Below are 21,170 nucleotides of genomic sequence, written 5' to 3' on the forward strand. Positions count from 1 at the left end.
CCAACTCATTAGTAGTTACCACCAACAATACCCAACATTCAAAGATGAGTTCAACTTTATCTTATTTGCGTAACCAGCATCGAAACAGAAAATTGAGTACTACCACCACCACATCATCTGATACTACTACCAGTACCACAGTCACAACCACCCCAGATTCATTATATTACAAATCTGATAATGTTAATATTCCTAGATCTTGTTTAGTACCCCCACCAACAACAACCGTTTCCCCAGCAATTGCAACTCCAACTTCAATTACTATGTTATCTTCATCATCTTCAGCTTCAAGTATATTGAGTAATGTTGCTCTCCCAAACTCTTCTTGGACACCTCAGGAAAGTCATATGGCTTCACTGCAGAATCAGCAGCAACAGCAACAGCAACAGCAACCAGAACAACAAAAACCATCAACTACTTCTTTAGCATCACTATTGTCTTCGTCGTCATCCTCAGCACCACCCACAAGACGCACAAGTACTACTGTTGATAACAATGTCATCGCTAGTGATGGAAGTTATAGATTTGGTAATGGTGGTAGTATCAAAAATAACACTAATAGCAGAAAGAGCTCACGGTCAAGCACTTATAGTAATTGTCATACTGCATTCCAAGATTTCCAAGATGTTTGGTTATTCAGATTCAATAAAGGCTTAAAGAGTTATTTTGAAGATAATAATAGTGGTGATATGGGAGAAGATCAAGTGTTTGTTATTAACACTGTTGCTCAACTTAATCGATTATTATATTTCAATTATCATCAAAAACTGGGGTTTGATTATGAATATTCGGATACATTATTTCCTTATTTACATGGACTTAATGAGCGAGATCAACAAGTACATTTTGTTAGAGAAGCTGGTAAATCAGTTGATAAAATTAATCATCAGCTTGTAAATTTAACTATTAATAATTTCATGTTTATTAATACCACGAAAAATGATAACAACAACAACAAAGAGAATATTCCAAATTTAATCAATACTGTGAATGTTGAAGATCTAGTACCATCAAAATCTCGATACTCAAGTAATAATGATTATGAATATTATTATTCTAGTAGTGGTAATAAAGTCAATTGTCGCAATTTCGGCCAACAAATTGAATTAATGGCACCATTATCTCATATGGTGGTTTATAATTACAATACTTGTACTAATAAAACCAATAATAATACCCAAAAATTAGTGAACAAGTTGTTGTCATATATGAAATCTTCTGGTAATCGATTTATTTATATTATTGACATAGAGTGTGAACACCAATATTCCAATCTGACAAATTCTAATTCTTGCGCGCCTTGGTGGCGGTCAATAGATCAAAGTTATTTTGATAATGGCTCTGATGAATTGCATTGGTATAATAATGCCGTTGTTAATCAAATAATCAAATCTCCTACTCCTTACACTAAGAACAATAATGGTGACACCAGTCACAACAACAACAATAATAATAATAATAATAATAATAATAATAGTAACGAAGTTTTCATTAGTCAAGGAGATGGATTTTTCAATAAATTCCATCGATTGGAACAAAATTTAATTTGGAAAATGTATGGTAAACATTGGATATTAAATAATAAAGTATGTGTTGGTAATATTCTTGATTACCAACAAATACAAGATCAAATAGATAATCAATTCAAACTTGTGATATATTGTGAAGATTATCAAAATGAAGCATGTTATGATAAATTCCCCACATTATATGACTTGCAATGTATTTGGCAAGATTATATGCTGGGAAATCATATTCATCATACGTATAGAATAACGATCCCATCATTGGGTTTTAGAGATAATCAATCAGTTGATGAATATGAACTAATAATGATCTTGAACATCTTGAAATTAATTGAACGAATTAGTCGAGTTAATAAAGTATTTATTGGTTGTTATGATGGATTCACTCATTCTACTAATTTATTAGTATTAGTAATGCAATTATTGGGTAAATTTATCATTGAAGAATCAATTTTCCAATTAACAGAAACAGAAAATGTCAAATTATTTTTTTCAAATCCAGATATTATTGGTGGTGATTTACAATTTTTACGAGAATTGGAACCATTTGTTGATTATTTGAACAAACATTTAATTCAAGAATTCCCAACTATCATTGATATGAATAATTTAGATTTAGATTCAATTCATCGGTATTATTGTCTCAATCCCATTGCTAAACCTCCACTTTATCAAGATGATTGGTTTGTTCCCAAGACTAATAATTCCAAACATGATATAAATTTACCAACGAGAATTTTACCAAATGTATATTTAGGAAGTTCAAAACATGGTGGGTCATTAACAATATTACAAGCTTATAAATTCACTCATGTGATTTCTATTGATGAATTACCAACTTGGTGGCATACTTTGAAGAAATATTATAAATTTGATTTCCAATTACAAGAAGAAGAAGCAGAAGAAGAAGAAGAAGAAGAAAAGGAAGATAAAGGTAGAGGAAAAGTTAAAAATAATTGTAAAATTATTAAACCAATTTATACATTTAATAATTCAAAATCGAAAATTTATGAATTTGAATTTAATCTGAAAAATTTGAAATCAATACCTCAAGAATTATTAAACAAATGGTCTTCTTCATCATCATCATCATCAATGGGGTTACCACATAAGAATTTCAAATCATTAATTTATATTCATGATTTTAAAGATGATGGTAGAGATTCATTAATGGAATTATTAATTGATGCACCACCAGCTATCCAAGATAAAATATTATTAGGTTCAACAACCACCAATATCAATAATCCTTCCACCACCACCACCACCAACAACAACAACAACAATTATACTAATAAAACTTTAGTTCATTGTAAAATTGGCGTTAGTAGATCAGCAACATTAATAATTGCTCATTTAATGAAAACTTATCGTCTTGGATTTTTACAATCATATTTCATTGTTAGAGTTCAACGATTTAATATAATTATTCAACCAAATTTGAAATTATTTTATGAATTATATTTATTTGATCAATGGTTAGGATTAAAAGATTTTTATATTAATCATCAATTTAAATATTATAATTGGGAAATCATTTGTTGTTTAATTAATCAATTAAATCAAATTTATATCAATCCAAAATCAATAACCTTTCCTTCGTCATAATTTATTTATTTATTTATTTATTTATTTATTCATTTATTGCTTAGATTATCTTGAACTTTTGTTTTGTTTGGATAGCTCATTTCAATTCTACATATCCTTGAAATTTTTTTAATGCTTCATATTTATCAAAGAGTCTGTTGTGTCCTATATGTTCCTATTTGACATACCATATTTCAAAAAGCACAGGTGCTTATTGATACTATCATCCCACAGGGAAACTCTAAGGACACTTTTATACATATAGATGGATTCTTACTGTCATTTTTTTTTTTTGTTTTATTTTGGGATTTTTACTTGGTTCTTCCTTGTTTGTTTGTTTGATTTTTTTCTTTAATTCTATAATTTGTATTGTGTATGTGTAATTATGTGTATTATGTTTTAGATTAATTAGTTTTTAAGTGGTTTTGAGTTTTTTAACAAATACTAATATATTATTTGTTTACTATCAATTAGTTTGTATAACTAACTGAATAAGATTTGTAGGTATTATTGATTACTGTTGCTACTACGATTCAATCTCCTTTGGGGCTGAACTACTTACAGGATCATATTAAACAAATCACAACTTACAATTCACATACATTCAAATCAATCAAAAATACATGACCCCCATTATTCATAAACCTAATCAATGAGAGAAAAATCTAAATTGCCACAATCATTGATTATCTCTTTATCTATATATATGATATCATTGTTTTAAATGTTGCTATTTGGAAGAAATACAAAACTCTCAATTTTCTTCTTAACATTTTAAAGTTTGCAAAACGTATCTAAAACAAAAAGAAAAACAAAGATAAAGAAAAACTTGAATGATCAAAAAGTTGATTCCAATTGGTTGCATTTACAACAGTATGATCGTCATTTCATTTCATTTGATGTATCAAATGTTATTGATCATGATGATTGCTAAAAAACGAAAACCCCAAAAAAAATTTTGAATTCCTTAAGGAATTACGGGTGGAAGCAAAAAAAGAAAAAAAATTAATAATTGCCTCTTGCCAGAATTGAACTAGCGACCTTTGCATTACAAGTGCAACGCTCTACCACTAAGCTAAAAAGGCAACTTTTCTTTCGTGCGTACTATTTTTTTATGAGTAGATTCAGAAGATACTTGATTTCTTTATTCTAAACTATTAAACAAAATATGAGACGAAACTCCTCTTTATATAAACACAAACTATAGATCTATAATTAATAAATGGACTCAGTTGATTACTAATACAATACCTAGTTATAGTAATGATTGGTAATACCAACCTGGAATTTTCAGATGAGATGAGCAGCTATATCACACTAAGAGATAATTTCAGTCAGTAATCATCGAGAGCTCATCTCATCTCAGTATTTGTGTAACAAATACCCAAATTATAGTACATTAGATTTTTCCTTCTGGTATTTAAAATGTACATATATTCTGTTTATTAAATATCGATATCAAGTGTCAATCAGTTGATTTTAAGTTATTAGTAACAAATATTGTAGATAAATTGGTTATGGTTTGTACTTAGATTAGGGCTAATAACAATAATGAAGACTATCATTTTGTTTTGTCTGCTATATGATAATATCATTAGATTAATATTTTGATTCAAATTTTTTGCAATTTTTTAATAAAAAGTAGGTTGTAATTCAACTACAAGTTTTTATTATCTTTTTACTCCACTTTTCTAAAATCAAAACATTTTGATATCAATACCTCATAGTTAATTAGTTATGAAATTATATTACAATGCATTTTTATCACTTAAAGTTTGAATTACATCCACCATATAAACTTGCTTACGAAAGAGCGAAAAAAAAAAAAAAAATCAAAGACAAATTTTTGAAAAGTCGTAATTCAAGTTAAAAGAACAATTACTGCCTCACAATATCAACTCATCATGTCAAAGACTTCAGTGAAAAGAGTTGTCAATGCTAGTATGTACTTGATTAATAATACCATATGTTTTTACTAGAGTACTAACAACCAAACACTTTTCTATTCAACAGTTCAAAAATTCTATCCCACTGCCTTGGCTGACAAAACTTGGGATAATACTGGATTATTAGTTGATTCCAGTTCTTTTGAAGAATCTGATTCAGAACTTAATACTAAGGTTCCAGTCAAGGTATTATTAACCATTGACTTAACCCAAGCTGTTGCTGATGAAGCAATTTCGAAAAATGCCAATTTCATTGTGGCTTATCATCCCTTTATATTTCGTGGATTAAAGTCAATTACACATAACGACCCTCAACAAAGATCACTCATTAAATTGATTCAAAATAAGATTAGTGTTTATTCTCCACATACTGCAGTTGATAGTGCTAAAGGAGGTGTCAATGATTTTTTAGTAGAAGGTATTACCAAAAACCAAAAAGTTGAATCATCGATCCCAATTGAACAAGATAAAACTGATTCAGATTGTGGAATGGGGAGATTAGTGAAATTGAGCCAACCATCAAAATTAACAGATTTACTATCCAATATCAAAGAGCAACTTGGTTTGCAACATGTACAAGTGGCACCATCAAAAGATGGAATTGACCACGATATTAAAACAATTGCCATTTGTGCTGGTTCTGGAGGTGGTGTGTTCAAAGGAGTGGACGCAGATTTATATTACACAGGAGAATTATCTCATCATGAAGCATTGTTTTTCAAGGAATCTGGATCATCAGTGATTTGTTGTAATCATTCAAACACCGAAAGAGCTTTTTTGAAAGTAATTCAAGAACAATTGAAGAATGAACTAGATGATACTGATGAAGTTTTAATAAGTGAAACTGACAAAGATCCATTTGAAACTTGGTAAAGGCGTATACAACTGGGACAAAAAAAGCGTAGAGAGAGAATAGACAACACTGTTCAATGAAATACAAGAGTTATCAATAGGCATATAATGCTAAGCTCTGTCGAATGCCTGTTCTCTTTATTCACTGTCACTGATTAATCTGAGCAAATTAAAAAAGTACCTCAATAAAACTATGTTGGGCAGCAGGGAATGACACACAGTTAATCGGGTGACACATATTTGTATTACAAGTATCACTAGCTTGATAGTTGTTCCTCCCCGTCACATTAATTGTGTTGTAAAACATCATCAGTACTGATATTTGTAACTTTGCACACTACTTTTTTTTATTTGTCCTTTCCTCCCTCCCCACCCCCTTCTTATTATCCGCATTTTTTTGAAACATTATCGCGATGGTACATTAACCATACTATCAACGTCACCAAACACTATCTCCATCACCCCACTACACTCTTTTCAAATCTAAAGAAAGAGAGAGACCCATATACCTACATATTTACACTTGCACTATAAAAATAACCAATTAGAAAAACAGCAAGACCCGACACTTGACTTTGGCATAGTATATGGTACAAATTTCAATGAAATGGTTGAAATGAGGCCATCAGAATGTCCAAGTCTAGCAATTCATAAATCGTTAGGATCAATCCCATCACATAACTTCAAATCAACTATTGTGGCATGTACTGGTACACCATATGCTTTTTTATATGGAGGGTTTGATGAATATGATGCATTGGATAGCAATGTGTACTTACTAGATACATCAACTATGCAGTGGGAAATAGACAACAAAATAGATGGTTTATATCGAGAAGGACACCTGTCAGTGTACATAGGTAATGGTAACGTTTTAGTATATGGTGGCCTACCATTTGAAGATGAAATCCCAACACTGGAGAGTAGACGGTTTAATAGTAGACAAACAGCGTCAACAAGACTGGACACGATGAATGGTAGTACTGGAGAGATCAAAAAAGATAGTTTGATGATGATTTATAACATTTTCGATAAAAAATGGATAGGCCCACCTAATTTTGCATTGGAAAATTGTCCTAGTTCGCGATCAAGGCATGCCTGTTGCTTATCTCGTGATGGATCAAAACTATATATTAGTGGTGGGTTGGTGAAATCTACCCCTTTAAACGATTTATACTGTTATGACTTGACTTTAGGCATCTGGCTGGGACCAATTGAGTTTGTCTATAGATTTGATCATACAATTATGATGTACGAAGACCGGATTTTCTCATTTGGCGGATTAGATAAGGATATGAATCATGTTAAATCAATAACTTATTATTCTTTGAAAACGAAAGCAATGGGAGAGATATATTTGAATTTAGATATCACCAATGTGCCTCCAACAGGATTTTATGATCTAGCCATCTTAAGTAGCAAAATCAATCCATCCATAAGTTTATTTGTTAAGTTGCCATTGTGGAATTATCCTAACAACGGGCTTAGCATTTCTTGTTTTGATCTTGGGAAATTTGAAGCACAAAACTTATTTTCACAGAATAATCTAAGTCACTATTTCAAGGATAAAAATATGAACGACTACATTTGGAAAACAGCATTTGTTAATCACGAAGGTAAATTGTACTTGTTGGGAACACAAAAGAAAAAGCAAAGGAATAGCCACCCATTTGGTGCTTATTTGAACACTAGCAGTGACATGAACGAGAATAGTATGGTGGAAGAAGAAGATGAAGGGCACGAACATGAGCCTGACATTGATGGCAATGGAAGGAGAACAGACACAGGGGGGGAGGAGGAAGAGGAAGACGACGAAGAGCAGGAATCAGCCCGACTAAACTATATATTACAAATCGAAATACAGAAATTTGGTATCCCGTCACAACTAGAAAATCCATTATCATCGGATTACCATCGACTACTTGTGAGTTCCACATTTACTGATTTTGAAATTATTGCATTAGTCAGCAATGACGACAAGGAAAAAGTAGAGGCCCAACTAGAATATCAAACAGAATCTATTAGAGTCCATAAGACCGTTCTTGTAGCCCGCTGGCCTCATTTCCAAAGAATGATACAAACAGGAATGAATGAGGCCTTACAAAATAGGTTGTTTCTTCCCGAGCCAATTAACCGAATCAAAGCTTTGATATACTATTTGTATGTTGGAACAATTGAGTTTGATGAAAAATACATTGGTGAGCTCACCTTGGTTGATTATTCAGGATTACTTGTTTTAACAAATTTATACGAATTAAAAGAGCTTGGATATTTATTATTACAGAAATTGTTCAAATTATTTATCCTGTTTGATCATAGTTTTTCTGACGATGAAACATCCATATCAGTATTGTTGACAATCTGGAGAGATTTGGCGTTTTCCAACGAAGCGATCTTTATTGTGACAGTATTGGAGTTGATTAAACGAAAATGGGCAATCATAACCAGATCAAAAACCTTCCTTTCTCTAAGTAAAGAGGAAATTGTTAGATTATGTCAAGATTCAACTGATGACTCACCTTTATCAAAAAGTCCCAACCAAAATCATTCGTTAGACACACTAGATACAAACTTGATTCCAGAAACACCAACAAGAAATACAAACTCTCCATTTGTGATTGATTCGCCTGCAAACCATTCAACAAGTGTCTTTGACTAGGAAAAGCCACACACAATACCAAAGGAATAATTGCGGGTGTATAGTACCAACGAAAGAACCAAAAATAACAAATAATAGTAGTAGTTTTGTAAATTAAACAATTAAATACTTTTATTCTTCTAATTAGATAACTTTATTAAAAGATATCGTCTATAAAATCATGAACCACATCGCCAATGGCATCAAAACCATCTTCAATTCCACCAATAATATCACCTATAACCTCTCCAAACCCTTCATGAACTTTTGTAGTAGTCAGCGTTTTCATCGTTGAACCAGTTGAGGACGAAATAAAATCACTTGGTTTGGGCAATGATTCTGTCTCTAGCGAGGTGATAGTCGACTCTTCTGACTTCATAGATTCAACTGGATGTTTGTTTGTTGGAGCTGGAGCTGGATCGATTTTTGCTTCACTTCCTTTTCTCCAAAGCAAATCATAAGTTGCATTTTTTCTAACAATATGCTCAACTTGGAATGGCAAGTTTGGAAATGTCAAGTCGTCAGTCCATTCATCAGGTAGTTTTTGAGACCAAACTTCATGTGGCAAGCTTCCATTATTTGGTGCCGGTACAATATCCAATGTATCACAAACCAAGTTATAAACTTCTGTATTGGCAAATGGCTCCACTTTCAAATTTTTGTTTTTAAAATAAGGCCCAGTTCCTAAAAATATTGCTCTCATTAACAAGTGAGTGTTATTATACCCATGAACACCTTTGGGTTTATACTCAAATCCATTATCCTCCATTTGTTTATGCGTAGTGATCGAATATCCAACATCAGGTATTATCCAGATTGGGGCTAGACGGTAATTGTACTTGTGAGCAGTTATGTTGCCACCAAATTGAAATTCTGGTGGTATATTCTCAACTCTATATATATGATAATGTGAAGTCACTTTGGAATCTAGTTTATTAAAGTTTCCTGAAAGTTCAATGTAGAAATCATCAATGTCCCCCTTTGGCCGTAAGCCAAACAATGGCCACCCATCAATATGTTCAATTTTATCCAAATCTACCAAATCATCAAGATAAAGCAATCTGTCATTGGAAGTTGGGGCCATTCCGTGATCACTGACAATAATCATGTTGACAATTTCATCGAGATTTCTTTTATGAATCTCTTGTTGCATGAGGTCAATAAAATTATCGACATAAGTCAAAGCTTCAGTTAAGTTACCACCTGAGATCCCAAACTTGTGGCCAAATTGGTCAATAGTGGGAACATAGGTAAGAATCAATTCTGGTCTTGTGTCTATGCTCTCGTGATCTATCCAACCCATAACTCTATCCACTTTTGAAGATAACAATTCAGACCCATTGTATCTATCAAAATCCTTTGTTGGGCCAATATGTGGTACTTCTGAACCTGGCCACATGTGAACTGCAGATTTAACATTTTGTCTCTCAGCCGTCTTCCAAATAGGTTCGCCTCCTCTCCAAAAATCTGGGTCTAATCCGCCTACTTTAGGATTTGTGTTTATAAATTGTTTTTTCAATACCGGATCATAAAAAGTATTCCCTACTATTCCATGTTCAGATGGATGCAATCCTGTAATTAAAGTCCAATGATTAGGGAAAGTCAGGGAGGGAAAACTAGGAGTCATGTATGGTGCACCATAATCATTCTTCATTATATTATGCATGGTAGGGGTATCCAAAGGATTAATGTAATGAGGGTGGAACCCATCAAGTGATATCAATATCGTTGTTTGATGAAACTCATGTGTTGAATTTGAATAGACTTTACGGGTTGGTCCTGAATTCACCAAGAGTTTAGCACTATTCTTATTGAAGAATAGCACAAGTGTCAATATACCCACTGTAAGCAAAAATACACTACCAACAATAGTTCGACGTTTAACTTGTTTCTCCAATAATTGAAGTCGGCGTTCTCTAACATCAATTGGTGGTTGATTATCTAGACCATCACTTTCGTTTGTGCTATCTACGTCAAACCGCAGAACCATTTCGTAATCATCATTTTGACCCAGTCGTGACTCAAAAAAAGAGCGAAATTTGTCTAAAATCCCTCCTGATGCGGACCTTGAATTGTCAGTTTCAAAATCCAAATTATCTAAAAACGAATTTCGAGTTCTATTTTGTTGTGTAGATGCTTGTTCAGCAAAAATAATATCATCCTCGGGGTCGTCCATGTCAGTAACAGGCACGTCCACAGCATGAGGTTGTGCATTGTAATTGATAGACATTTTGTTGTATGGGTATGCAACTCTGAGGATCTTGAATCAAAAGAAAAGATTCTAAATAGTCGTAACTCGATTTGCATATTATTTGTTTTTTTTTTTTTTTTAATCGTCATTATCTCAACTTTGCGAGTAATACCATCGTCCCGGGCTATACAGAGACATACGACAACAGGCGCAGACTCGCAAAAAGAGCTAACAACAAGTTTTCTTTATTTCCAGGCCTATCAGGTATTGGAGTAGCACTATACTGATGCATTGGACCAATACCAACAATCTAGAACGTGTTCTTTAAACCAGACATCTAATTGACTAGAAAATGAGCACTATTATTTTCTAGAAAATTAGGCAACTTGTCCGAGCGGTTAAGGAGAAAGACTTGAAATCTTTTGGGCTTTGCCCGCGCAGGTTCGAGTCCTGCAGTTGTCGTTATTTTTTTGATAGTTCAATACTCTAGATTTTTTATTTCATTCTTTTCGTTTAATATTTTTTCTTTTTTTTTTTTTGGCATTTTCAACAATCTTTTACTGTATACACAGATTAGTTCAACACTCATTTATACTGTGGTATGGGTGAAATTATTAAATATAAAGGATTTGATCATTTATGGCAATACTCTGGACCGTGGTTATATTGTCTAATTGGGGTCTATATTAGCTTGCCAGTGTTAGCTTACCATATATTGCCTTGGATATTTCATAAAAACAGGTCCAGTAAACGGAAAACTATATCAATTTTTGTACTAGGGGACTTGGGCCATTCACCTAGAATGTGTTACCATGCGTCATCGTTCAGTAAGTTGGATTACTATGTGAATTTATGTGGTTATGTCGAAACAGAACCATCACACCAAATTGTTGATGATGTAAATATTGATATCATTCCAATAGAGGCTATCAAAAATACCAACAATTTGCCCTTTATCGTTTTTGCTATTCTTAAAGTCCTAAAACAATGTGGGAAAATTTGGAGCATATTATGGGACACCAGAGGATCAGATTATATTATGATACAGAACCCTCCCAGTATTCCCATACTATTGATTGTGATGTTGTTCAAGACAATTTTCAGTCGAGAAACCAAGTTAATTATTGACTGGCACAATTTGAATTATACAATTTTGAATTTGAGATACAATAATTTAAACCACCCACTTGTGAAATTGGTGAAACTATATGAAATGTTTTTGGGGAAATTTGCCAATCTTAATATAACAGTCACGAAAAGTATGAGGAAATATTTAGTCAAAGAATTTGGATTTCAAAAGTCAAAAATTGTTACATTGTACGATAGGCCAGGAGCTCAATTCCAGCCTTTGTCGAATAAGAGAGAGTTTATGTCAGGGCATAAGTTGTTTGCAGACATTGACATTGAAAAATATAAGGTGTTAATTAGTTCAACTTCATTTACTCCTGATGAGGATTTTAATATCCTACTAGATGCATTGAAAGGTTATGAGAGTACACCAAACACTCCACCAATATTATTAATTGTTACTGGTAAAGGACCTTTGAAGGAAAAATTTTTGGAGACAGTAGATAGGTTAGAGTTTACGAACAAAGTTTGTGTGAAAAGTGCATGGTTAAGTTCAGAGGACTATCCTAAAGTTCTAGCATGCGCTGATTTGGGTATTTCATTACACACATCTTCCAGTGGCATAGATTTGCCAATGAAAATTGTTGATTTTTTCGGTTGTGGTGTCCCTGTTGTGTCTCTAGATTTCCCAGCAATAGACGAATTAGTGAAGAACAGCGTCAATGGACTACTCACAAACAGTAAATCAGACCAAACTAAGGAGGTGACTCGTTTGATCACTGGGGTATTTACTGATGGTACGTTGTTAAGATCACTAAAGGAAGGAGCTTTAGAGGAGAGTAACTCCAGATGGGACGAAAACTGGATGCAAACTTTTGGTTCTATATTTGAAAATAAGTCCTAAAAACTTTAAGTGGTGGGTAATTACTTATAGAGACAATAAATGAGCTTTAATTTCATTCAAATATTCTACACTATTGTGATCTTTCATTTTACTAGGGCCTGTATTATGGTCTGTCCAGAATCTGAAACCATCTTCTTCATATGCATCTAAATTTTTGTGTTCTGGTATGATATCCCATGTATCAATATTACTAACTCGTAGAACCAGACCTGTGAGGTATGTCCAGCATTTTGCAGTCTCTGTATGATTGTATCCTCCGCCACCTAACAACATTATAGGTATTTCACTAAAATAATTTATTATCCACTCTATACTATTACGATACCCCTTAATGGTCATATTCCATTCCTTATGTGTATCTAGAGCCAATCCATCACACCCACATTGAATGACAATAGCCTTTGGGCCAAAATTGACTATCAACGGAGTTACAATTTCTTTGATTATCCATAACATACTTGAATTGTTTAGTCCCTTCCCAGTTGGTATATTGTATGTATTTTCTCGAGAGCTTTTCAAACTCCCAGTACCAGGATAAAATCCAACATCATATCTATGTATTGAACAAGTAGCAACTTTCTTGGAAAACTTAAAAGCGCTTTCTACTCCATCTCCATGATGCAAATCCAAATCAAGATAAAACACCGGACCCAAGTTTTTACGTAGAATGTTAATTGATAGCACCACATCATTCACATAACAGAACCCAGCTGCTTGAGATTTGTGACAATGGTGTCTTCCTCCATACCAATTCACTGCAATTATTTGATAATTAGTTTCTTTAACTTGTTGAACTATCTTTCTCGCAGCATTTATACTAGATGCTGCCGTCAACAGCACATATAAGCCCAAACATGGGAATGGATAACAATCGAAAACTAATCCATATTTCTCATCTAGATCATTTTCCTCAATTACAACATTTGTTAAATCTGCTTCTCCTGCGTCAATTTGATCGGAATATTTATCTAGAGACGTTCGAGGTTCCATCAAATGTTTAACAAACTCTTCATCATGATACGTCGTAAGATCTTTAGTCTGAGCTGGATAAATATGTATAGTTCCATCACACAAGTCAATCAATTTATAAGCCTCAATTAGGCCTTGTACTAACGACTGCCTTCCCTTATTAGATGGAAGTAAATCAAATATATTGGTTGTAGAGTCTGATAGAGTGATATACACTTTTCTCTTTGTGGTCATCTTCAGTGTTTGATAATAATGGCCTGGTCTTTGGCAGTTTTTTTTTTTGTTTTTGTTTTTGATTACATAAACAATCAGTATTTTTGCGGGAACTATTTTACACAGAAGGGTAGAGATAATTAAACCACTACAGCAATATGATCCAGATAATACACCAAGTCTTACACAATTCCTATACATCCTACTTGAATCTTTTTTTCATTTGAATATCTATCAACTAAAAATTGTACCTTATTATCTAATTGTCTATACCAATCCTCGAACGATTCCTCATATACCAACTGTTCTTCTTCATTAAAAACTTGACAGTTTAATAATGTTTTGTGGTATTTTAATCTTTCTTTAATTCTTTTTAATAACAACAAAACTCTATTAAATTGATCTCGTTGCAACATTGTCTCAACAAAGAAAGCAAAATAATCCATGTCTTCCTCGTGTGGCCCTCCTTGAGGTAGAGAGAACTTAACCCAATCGTCTAATCTTGTATATAACTCTTTATCCTTCAATTGTTCATTCAAAAATAAAGGTGTTGTATTAAGTTTTTTTTGGCTCTTGATCCAATCTGAAGTGACTTCGTTTACTAGTACCTTGCTGTTTTCTAGCTTTTGCGCCAATTTATCTCGCATTGACATCAAGTCAAACTTTTTAATCTTCTCTTTGTACTCTGCGTCTCTTAGCACCGATTCCTTAATTGAAGATGGTAATTCATTTAATACAGACGTATCGTATGACTGTGACTCTTCATATACAGGTTCTGGTTTTGCAACTTTTATTGGCAGCAGCGTTTCCAGTCTACTTTTTCTAGGAGATTTCCTCTTTTTAGGTGATTCAGTCACTCTGACATATTTGAGGGCGTTTCCAGACTGAGTGGGCAACAACTGTTGCAAGTAAGTTTTCCCCTTTTTTGGTGTGGATTTCTCTGATAACATGCCTCGCCGTCTTAATTCCACTTTTAGTTCCAGTTTGATTTCATCAGGTAGAGCATGGAAAACTTCCCAATCCAAGCTTTTAAAATCAGCAAATTCATGCAACACTCGGCCTTTATTAGCTTGTCTTTTTTCTGGCAGTTGCATGCTGAATATCAATTTTTGAGTCTTTTTATCTTTCGATTCAGGCATCTTTTGTAACTGTCTTAAATCTCGTATACTCAATGCATTGCTTTCTGCCTTTTTAAAAGGCAATCTCATCTGTTTACTAGACTTGACACTTTCAGCATCGACGAGTTTTGAAATAGTAATTGCAATACCACGCAACTCCTTAACAGGAATGTTCACCATCCTATAAAGCACCTTCACTTCGTTGCCTATGATGCCCCAATCATTGGTCGGCACGCCTAATTTGGAAGATTTATTGACAAAATCACAAAGTCCCATTCCCAAAAACTTAGGCGGGTTTACTCTTGCTCCTTCAGCTCTCTTGGCAAGTTTGAGGGTTAAACTAGAACCACAAATACCAAGAGATACAAGTCTTTGATATAATTCTCGAGAAAGTCTCATCAAAAACTCGTCTAATTCTTCAACAGTATCAAATCTAATACCAAAATTAACATCGACTGAAACAGATTTTCTACCTAACACTGCTTCAGGATTATTCGCATCTATTTCGATACTCGTTTGATCTATTCCCCTAGCATATTCAAACAACTTGGTACCTGTTTTTTCTCCTAATAGCTGAACGAGTCTTTGCTTCGGTATAGAAATAACATCTTTGATTCGAGGTTTACTGGACTGTACCTCTGAATCCAACTTCTCTAGTATCCCTCTTCCAAAACCGGGCAAATCTTTTATATAGATAGACTGCAAAAACTTTTCAGTGTCATCAAACAAATAAAACTGACCATTTGGTTTTGCCTTTTTGAGAGCCAATTTCGCCAAAAGTACATTTGTCGAAGCACCAATACTCACAGGACAATTTGTCAACCTAAATACATCTTTACGAATGCGAGTAGCCAATTCATTTACTAAACTCACACTATCACCAACTCCACTATGACAATAAGATGTGGCATCAACTAATACTTCATCAATCAGGACAGGGAAAATAGAATCAAAAAACTTGCTTGTGAATAGGTAATTATAAAATTCAGTAGAAAACTTTTCATAACTTTCAAACTCATAAGGTAACAAAATTAAGTCAGGACACAATTTTGTCGCTTGTATAAACCACATACCATTTTTAACTCCGTGTTTTCGAGCAACATAATTGCAACTAGCTATATCAGAAGTTTTCCCACCATGCGAAACCGCTATAGGCTGTTTATTCATATCTAGATCTGGTCGCTTCAAACAAGATGCAGTAGCAAAAAAACAGTCAAAATCAATATGCATAATCACTTTTTTCTCACCTGGGTCTATGAATGGATTTTCAAAGAGACTAGTTGACTCGTGCAACCTTTCCTTCACTATTCTACGAAGAAACTTTAGCCTAAGATCAGCCTTCCATACACTTAGATGGTGTAATCTGGAGTTTGCAAAGAAGTTTGGAAGAAAGTCTGGATGCCGTGCATCTAGGACATACTTATTATTCACTTTATGAATACCTTTGCCTGACTGTGGAGGATCTTCAATTACAACTGGCAATTCCTCTTCCGGTTCTTGTATAAGATCTTGACGTTTCTCAAAAAAGGTTTCCAACTCTTGCAGTTTGTCTAAGATATCTGCATTATACTCATCAGATAAAGAAAAGTTTGTCTCATTGTCTAAATCATCTTCTTCTTTATCGTCATTATTATTCTGACACTCGTCCCTTATCTCGCTCTTCTCTTCGATAGTCTGTTGTTTGGTAAATTCCAATCTTTTTTGACCATAAGCTACTTCCAGCACCAGTCTGTAAAGTGTCCAATCTAGTAATGTCTGTTGTGCAACCGAGTCCACAATCCATTGAGCCTTCACCACTCGACAATTTTTGAACTGTATACTTTTCCGAGGGGTCAATCGATCACAAACTATATGTGTCACACTCGATTTATTAACCATATAGCTCACAAACTGTCCACCGTGTAGAATCACCAATCGATGGATCTCTGTTATAGAGGGATTAGTGTGCCCATTTACAAAAATTGAACACCCTTTAAAAATCTGCTTTGGTTCATCTTTGATATTTTGCAATTTGCGTCTCTTCTTATCCCACTTGATATATTCTTCATCTTGCTTTTGTTGCTTTAGTCGTTTAGAGTGGAAATACGTGGCATAATCACCAAATTCATGCAATTTACCCACTGCTTCTTTGTTGCTGTTGTTGTCATCTTCTTCACCAGAGAAGGCATCATTCTCATCGGTATTGTTAACATGATTAATTATATCTTCATCTAATCCATCGTCAAAAGGATCCGAGCTGATGGCACTATTGAAAGACGCCATTTTTTTGGGTGTCGAGACATGTTCAAAGGAGTAGTCTGCCCCATTTCTTTGCAGACGCTGCTTGTTTAAATCTTGAATGTGTGAGATTAGACTCTCGTCATCTAATGATCTCAAGAAACTGGGATACTCTTCACTGTTGGCATTTTCTTGATCATTATCCATCAACGTTTCGAATAGTTGGTTCGATTACGTTTACCGTGTATTAAATGGAGTACGTGATCATAATAATACAAAAAAAAAAAGCCTCCGGTCGTGTAATATCAATTCTGCTGATCTATTTTTAAAAGTGAAGCAAAACTTCTAAATGACAACAAACAAAATCACGACTAAAATTTCAGTAAAGGTTGTTCTTCTTTTTTTTCCTTGCTATTTTGTTTCCCCTTCCTTTAGTTTTCTTTTTTTAATTTTTCTTTTTCGTTCCACTATTGAATCCTTGTTTTTGATTTGTACACAAGATATAACACAAGATGGTATGTTTATGATTTGGATAGCAACTGTTGTTTAAGATCAAAGTTATGAAGACGAATAAGGGCGTGTTTTATTCCACTGGTCCTCGTGACAGGTAATGTGTTTTACTGTTTTTCATTTTGATCTACTCGTGTTACTTCTATGGACTCTTCGTGAAATGTGTTTAGTCTGTATGACTTTTATTCCGCAAGAATCATGTATACTAACTATTAACTTCTAAAGGCTGAAAAATTATCAGAACAACAAATTGCTGAATTTAAAGAAGCATTTTCTTTATTCGATAAAGACAGTGATGGCAAAATAACCACTAAAGAATTAGGTACAGTTATGAGATCGTTAGGTCAAAACCCTTCAGAAAGTGAGTTGACTGACATGATAAATGAAGTTGATGTCAACTCTGATGGTTCAATTGATTTCCCAGAATTTTTGACCATGATGGCAAGAAAAATGAAGGATACTGATTCAGAGGCAGAAATTGCAGAAGCGTTCAAAGTATTCGACAGAAACGGTGATGGAAAGATTAGTGCTGCCGAGTTAAGGCATGTGTTGACTTCAATTGGTGAGAAATTGTCTGATGCTGATGTGGATCAAATGATTAAAGAAGCTGATACCAACAATGATGGTGAGATTGATATCCAAGAGTTTACTCTGTTATTAGCAGCTAAATAATGGTCCTCAGAAGAAACGAATGGCAACGACACATTTTTTTTTCTTACCCTTTCTTTCTATTGTTCTTGATTAATTAATACACTTTGATTGTACTAGTTATTTGATATTCGTTTTTAGTAATAGTAGTCTACTATTTCCTTCTCTGCACTATAAAGCCAATGGTACTAGAAGTACTTGGATACTTTGATTGAAACTTATAAGAGTATAACGAGTGGTTTATCTTATATGGATTCAATTTATCCAATTACTTTATTTAGTATGATGTTACAGTTAGCGAGTAAGGTTGCCTTTTTTTTTTGTACATGTACTTTTTTTTTTTAAAAGATTGTTTACAATTACATATTACAATCCATAGACCACCTCAAATACCATTCTATTGCAAGGGTTGCGATTCATGAGATTCAGACAGAATAATAATAATAATAATGATACCGATCGAAGGGTTCAAACGAATCAATGTTTAGACACAAGAAGTTCTGATGCCAATATTGTGGATAATGATTTCTCCGATTCACTGTCATCATTAGCATCTTCAGTGGAGAAAACACCTCCAGAATACATCAACAACAAACCGTTTAAATCTAAAAGCACTCAGAGAGGAGTATATATCCCGCCACACAAATCAAAGCGTGGAGGGTCTAGTTATAGAAAGAAGGAGCGTGATCATCTGAGTGTAACATTAACACCGGAAGAGCGGGAGAAGAATAAACAAAGATTGGCTAGGTTTGGAAGATCTAAGTCAACTCCTAAAGAAGAATTTGGGCTAGTAAGCAGAGGAAATGATACCAGACTTCGTAATAATGAACATGACAGGGTAGCGTTTTATCGCCAGATTTTATTTCAGTTTGTTCGTTTTTGCTCTTGCAGCACCCCAAATTCTTTACATCTAGGTCTAACAAAATTGCTTAATGAAGAAGATTATCAAAGTTTAGAGAGTCCAGAGAACAATGCTTCCGATCCAGAGAATATTACCATGGACTCTATACTATTGTCAACTCGAAAATTGCGTGAAGCTCTTCTTTGTGATCCGCCAAGTGCATTTCATAAAAAAGTCTTTATGTTTTCGGTTCGTATATCTTCGGTTTTGGGCCATTACCAGACATACATACCGAGTATTAATTATCTAATACTACATAGAGCAGAATTGGATCTTTCTGACCTGGAGTTTGAAGAGATAGTAACTATCCTAATACTTCATCTTGTACATTTAAATGAGAATATAGCACAAGCAATTCGATTATTTTTCAGATACATCCCCCACAAAAAAGAGATTTTAACTGTTATCCAAAGCTGGATCAACGGGAATTACTACCATTGGATCAGAATTTACAACGAAGAAAGAAATGAAGCCATTCTTTCTTTAATGAAATTGGGTCATGATAAAATGGTTTGTCATCTAATAAAAACCATAGGCTGTTGCTATTACACGTTGCAAAAATCTGATCTTGAACAAAACTATTTGCCGCATGACTTGAGTTTTGACGATCTTGTTTCCAAACACAATATCAACTGGAAACTCTCTGATGACGGTAAAACTGTTGTCATTAGAGAGAGAAGAAAGAAGGTGGTTTCTTAATGTATATAGTAAAGCAAGTCATAATATACAATTATATCTAGCAAAATGTAAGCGTATCCCTCCTAACAGACTTGATACCAGAACAAGACAAATGTAGAAAAACAGAGAAAGAAAAAAAAAAAAAAAAGGTCAGGGAAGTCCAATCGCCTACAAAAAAACAAATATAAAAGGGTAACCAAACTGTGATACTGAGCAACCATAGTTAGATATATCAACAACTTAAAGGATTCTGCATACTCATAACAGGCCATCAATTTAAATTTTCCAATAATAGTCTAATTTTTATAAACACCGGCACATTCTATTACAAAGATATACGAGAACACAAATGTCTGATAAACCAAAAAGTGAGAGCAAGCTTCCTGATATAATCAAAATCGATGAAATAACTTCAGGGAAAATAGACCCACAGTTGATATATGATGAAATAGAACGATTGAAAGCGGAAATAAACACATTAAGAAATGATATGTCACTTTTCCTTAAAGCCTTGGCCACTATACCTACAAATCAATCACAGATGGAATATTACAAATTAGTAGTATCTAGGTTGAAGACAGTACAGAATAGTATTGTTGATTATTGCGACAAATATAACAAGCTATTGCCGATCATTAATCTTGCTCAAATAAAGTTGGGACACGATGTTGAGGGTCCACCTCCAAGTAAAATAAAATCCGAAGCTCCAACCAATAATAATACACCAAATATGGGAAACAAGACAACACCTGTTATGGGGAATAGCACCACCCCAAGTACTTTAACTGGTAATACCAACACAGCAGCATACCTGACTTCAAGCAATACTGCGTCGAAACCTACAAAGAAAACAACAAAGAAGGCGTCTGTGAGCAATAAAGGTATGGGTAGTAGTGCTAATCAACCAATTGTTATTTGAAGAGCCAAGGTGACACTGTACAAATATACGTATAAGTATCAAAGTTTACAAGTCAATACACCCCGTCCAGAGCTTATTATGCTGTTCAATTTCGTGTAACAGTAGCTCGTTCTTCAGAGTAGTATCACTAACATTTATTTCGAAGCATATATAGATGTATGTATTATATATAACACAGTTTTGTAATGTATTCCACTGAACAGACTACACCGACACTAAAACAAAGGATTTGGTTTTGTAAATCATGCACTACCTGTATGAAATATCTCACTTCACAAGCTGATC

At 33.8% G+C, this 21,170-nt stretch overlaps 10 protein-coding genes and 2 non-coding genes across 12 annotated transcripts; 8 read left to right on the forward strand and 4 right to left on the reverse strand. All coding sequences in view use genetic code 12, as the record gives it.

The window, feature by feature from the left end:
* Positions 1–44: 44 nt before the first annotated feature.
* On the forward strand, positions 45–3,134 carry CD36_45510 (conserved hypothetical protein; the record flags this gene model as incomplete). The annotated part of the gene is made up of 1 exon (XM_002420149.1): positions 45–3,134. One exon carries the CDS (start codon positions 45–47, stop codon positions 3,132–3,134), a length of 3,090 nt encoding a protein of 1,029 aa, XP_002420194.1.
* Positions 3,135–4,126: 992 nt separating this feature from the next.
* On the reverse strand, positions 4,127–4,198 carry tRNA-Thr (TGT). The gene has a single exon. It is a non-coding gene; the product is annotated as a tRNA-Thr (tRNA).
* Positions 4,199–5,017: 819 nt separating this feature from the next.
* On the forward strand, positions 5,018–5,932 carry CD36_45520 (NGG1-interacting factor orthologue, putative; the record flags this gene model as incomplete). Its single annotated transcript, XM_002420150.1, has 2 exons — positions 5,018–5,054; positions 5,127–5,932. 2 exons carry the CDS (start codon positions 5,018–5,020, stop codon positions 5,930–5,932), a joined length of 843 nt encoding a protein of 280 aa, XP_002420195.1.
* A 586-nt stretch (positions 5,933–6,518) lies between these two features.
* On the forward strand, positions 6,519–8,570 carry CD36_45530 (conserved hypothetical protein; the record flags this gene model as incomplete). Its single annotated transcript, XM_002420151.1, has 1 exon — positions 6,519–8,570. The coding sequence occupies one exon, from the start codon at positions 6,519–6,521 to the stop codon at positions 8,568–8,570; it is 2,052 nt and encodes a 683-aa protein (XP_002420196.1).
* Positions 8,571–8,706: 136 nt separating this feature from the next.
* CD36_45540 (putative ectonucleotide pyrophosphatase/phosphodiesterase, [includes: alkaline phosphodiesterase (ec 3.1.4.1); nucleotide pyrophosphatase (ec 3.6.1.9)]) lies at positions 8,707–10,779 on the reverse strand (the record flags this gene model as incomplete). Its single annotated transcript, XM_002420152.1, has 1 exon — positions 8,707–10,779. One exon carries the CDS (start codon positions 10,777–10,779, stop codon positions 8,707–8,709), a length of 2,073 nt encoding a protein of 690 aa, XP_002420197.1.
* Positions 10,780–11,120: 341 nt separating this feature from the next.
* Positions 11,121–11,202, forward strand: tRNA-Ser (TGA). Its single transcript has one exon. It is a non-coding gene; the product is annotated as a tRNA-Ser (tRNA).
* Positions 11,203–11,341: 139 nt separating this feature from the next.
* On the forward strand, positions 11,342–12,712 carry CD36_45550 (GDP-mannose-dolichol diphosphochitobiose mannosyltransferase, putative; the record flags this gene model as incomplete). Its single annotated transcript, XM_002420153.1, has 1 exon — positions 11,342–12,712. One exon carries the CDS (start codon positions 11,342–11,344, stop codon positions 12,710–12,712), a length of 1,371 nt encoding a protein of 456 aa, XP_002420198.1.
* A 24-nt stretch (positions 12,713–12,736) lies between these two features.
* On the reverse strand, positions 12,737–14,095 carry CD36_45560 (histone deacetylase, putative; the record flags this gene model as incomplete). Its single annotated transcript, XM_002420154.1, has 1 exon — positions 12,737–14,095. The coding sequence occupies one exon, from the start codon at positions 14,093–14,095 to the stop codon at positions 12,737–12,739; it is 1,359 nt and encodes a 452-aa protein (XP_002420199.1).
* CD36_45570 (DNA repair protein, putative) lies at positions 14,077–17,436 on the reverse strand (the record flags this gene model as incomplete). The annotated part of the gene is made up of 1 exon (XM_002420155.1): positions 14,077–17,436. The coding sequence occupies one exon, from the start codon at positions 17,434–17,436 to the stop codon at positions 14,077–14,079; it is 3,360 nt and encodes a 1,119-aa protein (XP_002420200.1).
* Positions 17,437–17,741: 305 nt separating this feature from the next.
* Positions 17,742–18,411, forward strand: CMD1 (CaM, putative; the record flags this gene model as incomplete). The annotated part of the gene is made up of 2 exons (XM_002420156.1): positions 17,742–17,744; positions 17,965–18,411. The coding sequence occupies 2 exons, from the start codon at positions 17,742–17,744 to the stop codon at positions 18,409–18,411; spliced, it is 450 nt and encodes a 149-aa protein (XP_002420201.1).
* A 394-nt stretch (positions 18,412–18,805) lies between these two features.
* On the forward strand, positions 18,806–19,987 carry CD36_45590 (conserved hypothetical protein; the record flags this gene model as incomplete). The annotated part of the gene is made up of 1 exon (XM_002420157.1): positions 18,806–19,987. The coding sequence occupies one exon, from the start codon at positions 18,806–18,808 to the stop codon at positions 19,985–19,987; it is 1,182 nt and encodes a 393-aa protein (XP_002420202.1).
* Positions 19,988–20,315: 328 nt separating this feature from the next.
* Positions 20,316–20,885, forward strand: CD36_45600 (conserved hypothetical protein; the record flags this gene model as incomplete). The annotated part of the gene is made up of 1 exon (XM_002420158.1): positions 20,316–20,885. One exon carries the CDS (start codon positions 20,316–20,318, stop codon positions 20,883–20,885), a length of 570 nt encoding a protein of 189 aa, XP_002420203.1.
* Positions 20,886–21,170: the final 285 nt, after the last annotated feature.

The sequence above is a fragment of the Candida dubliniensis genome, chromosome 4, assembly GCF_000026945.1.
Source record: "Candida dubliniensis CD36 chromosome 4, complete sequence".
NCBI lineage: Eukaryota > Fungi > Ascomycota > Pichiomycetes > Serinales > Debaryomycetaceae > Candida > Candida dubliniensis.